Source organism: Gordionus sp. m RMFG-2023, chromosome 3, assembly GCF_954871325.1.
Source record: "Gordionus sp. m RMFG-2023 chromosome 3, tfGorSpeb1-WG-v2, whole genome shotgun sequence".
NCBI classification, from domain to species: domain Eukaryota; kingdom Metazoa; phylum Nematomorpha; class Gordioida; order Chordodea; family Parachordodidae; genus Gordionus; species Gordionus sp. m RMFG-2023.
This window is the reverse complement of record NC_088777.1, coordinates 39,572,245-39,585,206: the sequence shown is the minus strand read 5'-3', so window position 1 is coordinate 39,585,206 and position 12,962 is coordinate 39,572,245. Positions and strand designations below refer to the sequence as shown.

Below are 12,962 nucleotides of genomic sequence, written 5' to 3'. Positions count from 1 at the left end.
CACAATATGGATAATTCTAGGGGCGTCGCTAGCCTTTACAATCTCGGGGGGCTCAACTAAAAAAATGTTATGCCTTAATTTGCGAGCCTTCGGCCCGTTTTTGCCTAGCCTTGCCGGGTTTTATATTAATATATTATACTTTTTTTAAATTTGCTAACTCTGAACAATTATTCTGAATTTCATATTTTGTCATTTATTATATTATGCATATAAAAAATAAACTGATATAAATAGTGAAAACAATACAAGATATTTCTAAAAATAATATTTTTTAATACAAAATCTATTTATTACAATATAATATATTTTCGATCGTTGTTATAAAATTTTTTAGTATAAAGAATTACAAGTGATAAAAAAGGTTAATTCATTCATACATATGCCTCAATTGGTAATGGTTTTTAAAACCACATAATATAATATAATTCTTAGCCACTTGCATTGAGAAAAGGTCATGAAACTAATCTAACTCTCTGTTGCCATTTTATACAATGTTTTATAGAATGAACTAATAAGGAGAAATTTATAGGTCTAACCAAATCAACAATTCTTGAAGAGAATATAAACGACAAATCCAAATCATAAAACTATATGGTGGTTAGAGCTTCCTCTTAGATCACATGGTGGAAGCTAGATAAGTAATCGATAAAATTATTGTGTGATATTAACATTTTTAACGATACATAAACGGCTACACAGTTTACAATTATTGCTTATCTAAAATATGCAATCATATGCTCTCAGCAGCTGTAGTAATAGTCTTAAAATATATAGCTACACAAATAATAGATGCTGATTAATATGGAGTCAGCCATAATCCTCACGATGTTAACTCATATCAGAATTTATTATGTTAGATAAATTGATAAAACAAAAACACTTAAAATCTTTAGAAGAAATTATGCAATATTGAAGCCTTAAGTTATTTACACGGCAAGGATGCTATATTAGAAATGAAACATTTTTCAACTATAAAATAAGAACCAGAGTGTTATGATTAAAGCAATTAATATTTTATATATTATTGTCGCACCACCTCTAGTTGGTATATTATATCTTATAATAATAGTTTGTAATAATATAAAAAATATACTCGTATTAAAAATTTAACTCAAAACTGTTTTTAAAATAAGAATAAAATAACTTTCCTAGATACACGTAAAAAAAAGGAAGAAAAGATACCTAATTTATTACATTTTGTGGGATAAATAATAAGATGCATAAATTTTAATAATGTTTCTAAATGAATAGATGGCGTTAAATAATTTAATGCAAATTGTTACTTATATTTATTATCAAAAGAATTTATTAGTAAAATTTATTAAAAATTAACTGTAACTAGTAGAAAGCCCGTCAAAAATGACGGGGAATTAGATCTTTATTCATTTTTTTACGATAGATGGCATGCCAGGTCAAAGCTCACAATATTAAGAAGCATATAATTATAATAAAGTTTATCAAGCCCAGCTCAACCCTTAATAATTTGTAAAAGATATTCCCATGTCAGGTACAAGCTAATATTATTTTTGAGGTTCCAAGCCTAGTCGTATTCAATATAATTTTGAAAATTTTTTCCCACCTCGGAGATAGTTAAATTTTTAATTGATTTATCATCACATGAAGGGGAAATATCTGATTTACCAATTTGTTTAAGATGTAAAAAAAAACATGTGAATTCCGTATTAAGGGAAACTGGGAAGGCCTGGCCAAACCACTTATTAGAGAATCATGACAAATAAATTAAAAATAACCGACTCTTATACTTTTTTGTAATATGATCAATTAAAATTATATCTAAAAAATAAATTGTTGTTTATTATATATTATGTTAAGTTAAAAAAAATGATATTTATTTAAATTACAAAAATGCCATTAAACACTAATGAAACTTATATGCAAATTATTTATATATTTTTTAAGATATTTTTTTTATTGACATATAAATTTAGGATAATTTTTTAAAAAAATAATGAGGATTAATTATTATGTATTTGATAAAATTAAGAGCAAATCCTTGTTGACATTTTAATTTTTGTGGAAAAAGCGACAAAATAAATCTGGGCGGTTGTCTGGAGAGGAAATATTTAATGTATAATTTTATATCATTTAGGGTTGTAGATGAAAGTAATGACGGATTAACAAAGCAGTGTACAAAACACATTACGTCCTGATAAAGATGATATGCCTATGCCTTGGGATACTGGTAAAAGAGGAACGCAAAACGATATTTCTGTCAATGTCAGCATTGGTATCCCCCTCTAAAATAGAATCATGAACGACAATGTTAACTCAACTATAAAACGGTCGTAAATATTGTTATAAAGGCCACGACAGAACTACTGCATATTTTTCCATTAATAAAGTTGATGAAATTGGCCATACTGTACATTCAAGTTTGAACATTCCTCTAAATATTCATGATAGTTTTTAGAGAATCGGATAAAGTAATATTTATATTAACTCCTAGTGAAGTGAATGATAGTACGGAATTAAATGCTTATATTTGTTAAAAAATAGGCAGAGGTGGCATAGGGATTGTGGTAGTGGTGATAGAAATATTATTTGGAGAACTGGGTGAAAATAAAATAAACATAGATATAAATCATAAGATAAAAAAAACAAAATAAACCTCCAGATGAGTTCATTTCAAGCGTAGTTCTCTATTATTTTGTCTACCATTAACTCTAGAATGGGTAAGGCGTTTGTTTAATCGTCATTATTTTCTTTGCTTATCTTTAATAGATTCATCATGTTTTGTAGCAATGTGAGGGATGAAGGTTGGGTTAGCCTAGAAAAATAAAGAAATCAGGCAAAAATATAAATGAACATTATTATTGAAATAAAACGAACATTAAAATACTGTAAAGATGGGTCAATAATAGATACATATATCTAGTAGTTGGAGGGATATCATCAAAATGGGGGACTTATCGAGCCTATTATGATATTCTAAAGGTTTGTTTTGCACTTGTTCATTATTAATGGCTGATATATCAATATTTGAACAATTATAAAGAGGAAATAAGATGGGGATAGTTTTCTAGAGTAAAAAAAATAATTCTCAAGTTAATTTTATAAGGTTGGAATAAAATAAAATACCATTGAGAGATCAATTAACAAACTTAAAAAAAAATAGGAACCTTGTGAATAAGTATAGAATAATTTAAATAATATATAAATACCGTAATATGTATTTTTTTGGAATAAATATAAAATCATAAAAATAGAAAACCCCGTTTAGTATTTTTTATTGAAAGAATAAAAAAGAGAATTATTAAAAAAGGTAGGAACCTTAAGAATAAATATATAATTTTAATTGAATAGAAATAAATATTGTAATATATAATGATTTTTTAGAATAGATATAAAATCATATATAAAAATAATAATAAAAATAATGTACTATCTATATTTTTTTCAGCATTATACAAAATAATCAGCAGGAATAATAGAGCAATGGTGGATCCGACAAAATGGTAAGCTTTTAAAAAGTAGGATCCTTATAAATTGTTATATTAATTTAGTTAAATTTTAAAAATGTACTTGTATAATTTTCAGTTAGACAAAATATTCATCAGAGATAAAAGGGCTCAATGTGCGGCCCTACAAAATGGATAGCTTAAAAATACGAAAAAATTTTCAAGCATCCAAGATTTTAATAATTTAAAAAGATTTTCTCAAGACTATTTCAATACCTACCAAGCAAATATTAATTTTGAGAAATATTTTTTAAGCCCAGTCCAACCCATAATAATTTTGAAAAAATTTTCCCAAGCATAGAGATATTAAATTTATAATTAATGAAGGGGAAATTTCTGATTTACCAATTAGTCTACAGGAAAAATATATTTCTTTATAAAAATATTAACATAAGACTAACATTTAACATTAAAAAATCCCAATATAGGTTCAAGCCCACAATATTTAGAAAAAATTTTCAAGTATCCAAGATCTTAATAATTTAAAAAAAATTTCTCAAGCCCAGCTCAATTCCTAATAATTTTGAAATGCTTTCCAATATAAATATGAGATATATTTTTTAAGCCCAGTCCAACCCATAATAATTTTGAAAAAATTTTCCCAAGCCCAGAGATATTAAATTTATAATCAATGAAGGGGAAATCTCTTATTTACCAATTAGTCTACAGGTAAAAGATATTTTTTTGTAAAAATATTAACATAAGACTAACATTTAACAATAAAAAATCCCAATAAAAGTTCAAGCCTACAATATTTGGGAATAATTTCCAAGCATCCAAGATCTTAATAATTTTAAAAGATTTTCTCAAGCCCACCTCAATCCCTAATAATTTTGAAAACCAAGCCAATATTAATTTTGAGAAATAATTTTTAAGCCTAGTCCAACCCATAATAATTTTGAAACCAAGCCCAGAGATTTTTAAATTTATAATTAATGAAGGGAAAATCTCTGATTTATTAGTCTACGGGGAAAATATATTTCTTTATAAAAATATTAACATAAGATTAACATTTCACATTACAATATAGGTTCAAGCCTACAATATTTATAAAAAATTTCCAAGCATCCAAAATCTTAATAATTTAAAAAGATTTTCTCAAGCACATTTCAATCCCTAATAATTTTTGAAAACCAAGGCAATAGTAATTTTGAGAAATATTTTTTAAGCCCAGTCCAACCCATAATAATTTTGAAAAAATTTTCCCAAGCCTAGAGATATTAAATTTACAATTAACGAATGAGAAATCTCTGATTTACCAATTAATCTATAAGTTAACTCAGTTAAATTGAATATCTAAATAAAATATTAATAATTTGTAATATTTATTAAATAATGTATTACTTTGACAATATGTTAATATGGCCTCCTACAGTCTAATATTTTATAACCAATTATCTATAATAGAGGATTATAAACTATATGTCTACTTATTTTTTATAAAGAAATCTCTTATACTTATTTGGACTATTTTTAGGGCATAGTAATTAAATTTAAAAATGAATAATATAGTTTGATTTTAACTCGGCTAATTACAATATTAAATTTGTTAATTTTCAATTAATAAATGATTATATTTATTTATTTAATTAGGGTTATATAATAAAGACAAGCGGGGAAATTAGCTTCTCTTGGACGGTATTGATAGGAATTAGTAGGGTATTTGATGTCGGTTGAGGGGAATTGCTTTGTAGAATGGATATTAGTAGTGCGGAATAAGAATTTTATTTAACAAGCAAACAGCAGTTTTATTATTATATAAAATTAACTAAATTTTGATATCATGTAAAATAAACTGATAATATATAATTTTTTATCAGGTTTAAAAATATAAATCAATTACGATTACAATTGTTATTAAAAATAAAATTAAATTTAAATTTTAAGCAAAAAAATAAATTTAAAAGCCTTTAAAAACTGTTTTGATTATAAATAAAATTTTTGATTATAAAATTGAGGAGGAACAAATGAAAACTTTTAAAATATCGAGAATAAAAAATCTTTCTTTTCACAACCGTCTCTTATCTTAAGACCCATAACAAATGCGCTTAGATTTTATCCAGTCTCTTGAAAACGTCTCTTAATCTTCAGACCCATACTAGGCGCACATAGGTAGTCTACAGTCTCCGCACCAGCTTCCAATAAACTGGTTTTTCTATCCTCCACCATAAATACAATCGGGGAAAAGTCTTGTCTAAAATAGAATATTAGATGTCGGTCTTGAGAGAATTAGTAGGGATTTAATTTATCAAGCAACTAACAGTTTTATTATTATACAAAATTAACTAAATTTGATATCATGTAAAATTAAATGATCCAATTTATAATATAAGATCTCTTTTTATATCCAAATAAATCAAATATGTAAATATCAATGATAATATCATTGGTATAATCATTATATCATTATTATCTATATATGTATTATAATGCAATTATACATATAATCACTATATTACTACTACATGGAGTTGAAATATATTAAGCATATTCTCTTAAAATAAATTGATTTAAAAATTTTATATTGTAAGTAACTTGATAATGTTGCATTTGGAAATTAAAATTGAGTCATTGGCTGGTTGACTATATACACAGTATGCTATTAACCAAATAATAAGGGTCATAGCTAATTATTTATAAAAATATTTACCAATAAGTGATTTACATTGTTCTATGGTATGATCCTGGGATTTCATGGACTAAGATTAAAAAATACCCTGTCCTAAGCAACTCATTTTTCCACATCGGTAATATGATGTGGAATTACTCTATGGATAGTATATTTCAAATGATTAAAATATAGAATGTCATGTCCTTTTTTGGATTATTAGTAATTTTGTTTTCTAAAATTACATTACTAAATTGATTATATCTAGTTAGATTGCTAAATTTGATTATATTTAATTCTCTCAAAAATAATTTTAATGTTGTTTGACACCGTTTTATTTCCATTATTATGATTAAATAAAATATTCCCCGCATTTTAATGGACTAATCACAGAATAGGATAAAATTTTACGATGAATTGCACATGCGATTATAAGCAGGGAAATCAGAAACACATGGACCATCTCAATAAAAACCCAAGCAATGGACAATCAGGTAATGATGATGTTATAACAAATGAATACAACCCACCTCTGCAACGGAGTATTAATGATATTATCAGTATAGATAAAGAAGATGAAAGCTTACAGAAATATAAAGAGAAGCTCTTGGGTGAAGCTGTTCATGGGAAAAAAATTATATTAGGTCTGTTTTTCTAGTTAATTTATAAATTTTTTGTCATTAGATAAAACCAATATGAATTTTGTTTTGCCAAAGAGTTTAACATTGATTGTAGAGGATAGACCTGACAGAGAATTAGATTTAAGTGGTAATATATTATAATATATACATATATGATAAACCATATTTTCTAAATCTTATTCTAGGGGACTTATCCAAAATAAAAAATGACCATGTATTTATAAAAGAAGGAGCTCATTATGCTCTAAAAATTAATTTTTATGTCCAAAGAGAAATGGTTTATGGTTTAAAATATGTTCAAACATTTTCCCGAAAGGGAATTAAAGGTAGTACAAATTTTATTAAATATTTTTTGTCTTTAAATATCTATGCCTTTAATTTTTGTAAACTTTCATCTTTACAAGAAGTTCTGAAATGTGATTTTAAAATTGTTGAACTATTTAGATTGGATAATATAAATACCACCAATTTATAATTTGGAAGGTTTAAACTAGAGACCAGTTCTTCCCTATTTTGGATATAAGCAGTTCTGGTATGATATAACATCTTTTAAATTTCATTGTTTGAAATTTATTGTAAAATTAATAAAAACAAAGCACAAAAAATGGTTCTATCTAAAAAAAATTAAATATTAATTTTTGAGATATTTAAATATTATTTTACAATGGAATTTATACAGGGTTAAAAAAATAAGTCAAAGATAAATTAATTTGCATATGCTTAGGCCCAGGCTTAAGAAATTAATATTAAAAAATTGGACCTGGTTTAATGAATTATATTTAGGGCTGTGTTGATCTGCATATTTTTCACCGATTTGATCAGATATTAATTCAAAACTGATACCAATATTTATATTGATTTTTCACTACCCCCCTCTGTAATTAAGAAATCAATATTTTTTATGCAAAAAATCAAATTATACATTTAATTTAATTTTTTTATTTAAGACTATAATTTAAAAAAAATATATTATAATAGATAAAAAAAATATTACTCTGTAATTAAGAAATCAATATTTTTATGCAAAAAATCAAATTGTGCATTTAATTTAATTTTTTTATTTAAGACTATAATTTAAAAAATATATATTATAATAGATAAAAAAAATATTATAATAATGTAAAATAAATATACATAACATAAAATAACAAAAAAAGAAAAGTAAAAAGATCGGATCTTATTTTTACAGGTTTCGGTCCGATCCTATATTTTTTGGAAAACGCTAAATATTGGTGCCAATCCAATCCTATATTTAATATTGGCACAGCCCTAATTATATTATATTTTGTAGTGCTGTAAACGTTTCCACGAAAAAGAAACGCGTTACCGTTACTTGTTACATCTGAAAAAAGGAACATGTTAACATTACTCGTTACCTTTTCAAAAAAGGAACGTGCGTTACTAGCTTTTTAAAAAAGTAACGGGCTACTCGTTACTTAAAAAAATTAAATATATACAAAAATAATATATTTTTTTTCTGACAATATATAAAAAAATAAAACTTTACAAAAAGAATATATAAGATCGTTTTATAAAAAAAATATTTATATATATAAATAAAATTATACAAAAATAATATATTATAAGATAACATCTTTATGTAACAATTTTTAGCAACAATTGATTTCAAAATTTTGATCAGACAAACAAGAGTGCTTAGTGCTCAACACAGCTGGTTAAATAATGGGATGTTATATATAGTATTTTAATAATAAATAAAATCTATAAAGAAATTCTCTGTAAAATTTTGTTATTGGATAAATCCTGGCTACGCCACTATTTCATTTAAATATAATATATATATATTATTTAAACAAGGTTTTTTAAAATCACTATTTTTTATTCTTTAAATTTATTAAAAATTATAGTCAAACCAATAGCAATACTAAAACAAGAAATAGAAGATATAAAAAACTCAATATAATACTTTGAACTAAAACCAATATTTTGTTAATCTTGGGTTTTTAATGTTGGTTCCCAGCCCAATACTGTAGTATAATTTAATTGCTTATATTTAGGGCTGTGCCAATCCACATATTTTTCACTGATCCAATCCGATATTGTTTTAAACCCGATTCGATATTTATATTGATTTTTCATCACCCACCTTTGAACCAAATGTAAGATTTTCTGTTAATAAGCTTCTAAGATATGGAGTATCGATATCCCCAGCCTTACTGGTAAACTCAGATGATTCCGCAGATAACGCATTTTGCAAAATTATCTTTGTCTTTTGTAAAATATTTCCATAATTCAGATACCATATTTAAAAATATTCTTTTATTTAAAGTTTAAATAAAAAAATTGGCGTTATTATTTAAAAAGATTTAAGATAATTAAAACTTTGGGTGTTCCTTTCTATTTATAAAAAAAACTTTTAAAATACTATAAATCTATTTTAAAAAAGAATAAAATTTAGAGGGTGTTGTGCATTGCATTGTTTAAAAAAAAATTATTTAGAAAATATTATAAAAATGTATAATAAATATACATAACATAAAATAACAAAAAAAAGAAAAGTAAAAAGATTGAATCGGTTTTTTATAAGTATCGGCCCTATCCGATATTTTGGAAAAGGCTAAATATCAGTGTTGATCAGATCCGATATTTAATATCGATACAGCCCTACTTATATTTTAATTTCATGATTAAGCTTTTCAAAATATTATGAAGGAATATTATTCTATTATTAAAGTAATGTTTAAAATAATGATATATTTATTTTTTTACCTTAAAATGCTTTTTTAAGTTTGAACTGCTGGACATTGAGGTTGAAATATTTGTGTTGGGACATAATTTACATTTACAAAGTGTAGACTTGGTACCATTAATGTTCTTTATTGGTTTTAAATATATTTCAAATTAGGGCCAGGGAAGAGTTAAATCATCTTCACTGAAGAAGTAAGTACTACGGATATAATATTATTAACACAAATTATAAGAATAATAATATCATTATTAACATTTACTTTGAATTTTGATTAAATATTAATTTCGACAGAAAATTTAACAACGAGAAGTTAAAATAAAAATGAAGGATATGAATTAAAACTCGGTTTAAATTATTTATATTAAGAATTAAAAAATAAATAAAAGTAATTTTATAATTGTGTTTTTCTTTTTGTTGATATTTTTTAAGAAAAAAGTAACGTATTGCGTTACCGTTACTCAAAAAAAGGAACACGTTACCGTTACTCAGGTAACTGGCGTTACTTTTTGACGTTATATCACAGCACTAATATTTTGCTATGAATAAAATAAAATATTAAATGGCTATCAAACTATTATAATTATTTTTATTCCATTGCTGATGAAGAACTGTTAAATATATAGAGTAATGCCATGTCAAATTAATGAAAAAGTGCATTTTTTGATTTTTGTCTTGCTCTGAATATGATGACTATAATTTGAACAGGGCTCATTTTTAATTTTTGGATTTAGGTATTCATTAAAAACAAATCAATTTAAATATTGAATTTAGTATACATGACCAGTTGCATACACAGAATTTAATATTGGGGGGGGGGGGAAATTATTTAAAAAAATTCCCTTTAGTTATTAAGAATATCTCTTCAGAAATTTATTAGAACTAGTGACAATAAAATATTGACAATTTCTAATTCATAAATATAAATGATAAAATATTAAATATATATAACCGGCATATGAATCACTATAAAATAAATGTCTCAAAAAAGAGCTTTGTAAAAAATATAATTTTTTTCTATTTTAAATTTGATATATTTTAAAAATATTAAGCATAGTCATGCATCATTTTCTGAAATTTTATTTATACATATTAGCTTGGTATCTTACAAGAGTTGTTCGCTCATTCTCAATCTTTGCAGTTAAAGAATGAGTTTCAAATGTGAAAAAGATCTATTAATATTACCTATATTAAATATATTTAAATGAAAATATGATAAAATAGCAAATAAGGTTTTGGATAAAATATATAAATAGGTGCTATCGCCAAATCCAGTAATAATGTTTCAATACATTTCTCTGCAATTTTTGAACAATCATTAATAATATCTGAAGCTGTTTCAATAATCAATATTATAAATCATCAACAAGTTTTAGCATTATCATCCAACTTCTATCCACTTAATTTCATTTCAGATTTTTAAATCCTCGTTTTTAATTAATATATTATATAATCTTACCAAATATTATTGGCCATTGGCAATGTTAAATTTACAATGTAAATTTATATCTATGGTAAAATATTTAAATCTTAAACTCATAACCCCTGGGAATCCAAAAGATCTGTTGATTTTGCAGGTTCTTTCATCAATCCCTACCCCACTAATAAGAGATTATTTGGCCCTTGAGATTCTATTAAATTCATTCCTTTGTTAACAATTGACTTATTAACAAAGAGGTATTATATTAGCTAAATAGTATATCTAATGAAATTATAATCTAATCTCAATGAAAGCTGATCTTATTATTTCTTAAATATTTTTTTATTGTTACTATTTCTTTAGTTACCATATTTTTTTTATGCCTAAATTAAATACGCTAAAAAAACACTTATATTTTGTTTATAGGTATTTAAGCCCAAAATAAACACTCTTTGTACTGTGGTCTACTTTCGCCTTGTTCTTTGAAAGTCGTTTCCTTACTGAACCGTTCCTTCGTTAAAAATAATAGAAATTAAACACATGTTTATGGGAAAAATAATATTAATTGTTTTAACCTTAATTCCAGAGAATATTCCAAATTCGGGCCGTCTTTTAGACCTTTCGGTTTTTTATATCGAGTTACTATTGATTAATTAAGTTGTGTTATTAGATGCATTGGATGGGTGCCTTTGAAAAGACATCTATGTCCCTTAATATTGATAACAATTGAGATCGAATTGTTTTAATTTTGAATATTATGGCATGTTACGCCGAAATAAATTGTACGAGTGGACCGTTCTATATGCTATATTTGGAGTGAGCAATTTTAACTAAGTTACACCCACCCCCATCCCTTAAATTAAAGATATGCGATAGACTAGCCCACAATCCTGTTGAAAAAATAGTTTAAAAATGCTATACACTCTCTCCCATTGGTTTAAAAATAATTTAATAAGTGATTTGTTTGATGCAATATTTTTGAAATAAATATATTCTAAATAAAAAATATAAGACTCGCTCTTCTCATTTAATATTCTTACCCCCCCCCCCCCCGCTCTTTATTTAATTTTTCTTATCGTTCACCTATTTAATTTAACTACCTGGCTGATTCGTTGCAGACTTTAACTTCAAATATACTCCTGTAGGCTGGTGCCTACTTATATATATATATAATTATTTCTTAAAATAAAAATAATTTTTCTATAATTATATTAAACACAACTAATTATGTTAGATCACAAGAAAGTAATTAATACCCTGGTTTTATGAGTGTTTGTTTGTTTGATATTAATAATATAAGATTTTTTTTATTATATATAAAATATTGATTTTAAATTTAACATTTGTTGAAATCAATAATTTGAATTACTTATTATTTGTATTTCGACAAATTTTTAGTCGACAAAACGGTGCATATGATCGGTTGTTATGGACCCAAAAACGATTTACAACATTACACAACGCCCATTGAAGAAGCCCCATCCGGGTTATTGGCTAGGGGAACATATAACGTTAAATCCATATTTATTGATGACGATAAAAGGGAACATTTGCGATGGGAGTGGGTTTTAGAGATCAAAAAAGATTGGGACGAATGTTGCGGCTAAAAATCAAATCATATTATTTTAGTTTTACACTTGATTTAAAAGATCAATTGTATAAGCTTTTTCGCGCGCTTATATCTTCATATTATGCAATTATTAATTGAATTGAACTATCTTTTTACCAATTATTTTATCATGTCGAATTATATATGTAAATTTATTTAATATTTATATGTATAAATTTTTAATTAAGCTAATCAAATAATCTCAACCACGGCTCAATATTAAGCAATCATTTTCATTTATTTTATTTATATTTAATAATAAACAACTAATTCAGATAAAAGAGTTATTGTATTGTATTAGATAGCGTCGATAAAAAATAGTTGTTACATTTTTTGGAATATAACGACCAAAATAATATATATATATATCATTTAGTTTCTTCTCACTTAAATAAAGCTTTCATATAGAACTTATGGTTAGTGGTTATTTTGATTTATTTTGCTAATGAGGGGAAATAAGGTATCCTCATTGACTTTGGGGGGTCATGGAAGATCCTG

General features: G+C 25.0%; 1 protein-coding gene across 1 annotated transcript; it reads left to right on the top strand.

The window, feature by feature from the left end:
- Positions 1 to 6,461: 6,461 nt before the first annotated feature.
- Positions 6,462 to 12,752, top strand: LOC135926225 (rho GDP-dissociation inhibitor 1-like). Its single transcript, XM_065462016.1, has 4 exons — positions 6,462 to 6,731; positions 6,772 to 6,855; positions 6,914 to 7,054; positions 12,254 to 12,752. Exons 1-4 carry the CDS (start codon positions 6,500 to 6,502, stop codon positions 12,460 to 12,462), a joined length of 666 nt encoding a protein of 221 aa, XP_065318088.1. The 5' UTR covers positions 6,462 to 6,499; the 3' UTR covers positions 12,463 to 12,752.
- Positions 12,753 to 12,962: the final 210 nt, after the last annotated feature.

Bases quoted from the DNA above. Each gene is read 5' to 3' on its own strand.
- LOC135926225 (XM_065462016.1), top strand. From the start codon at position 6,500: ATGAATTGCACATGCGATTATAAGCAGGGAAATCAGAAACACATGGAC. The intron at 6,856-6,913 runs GTAATATATTAT...ATCTTATTCTAG, and splicing joins CAGAGAATTAGATTTAAGTG to GGGACTTATCCAAAATAAAA. The intron at 7,055-12,253 runs GTAGTACAAATT...ACAAATTTTTAG, and splicing joins TTCCCGAAAGGGAATTAAAG to TCGACAAAACGGTGCATATG.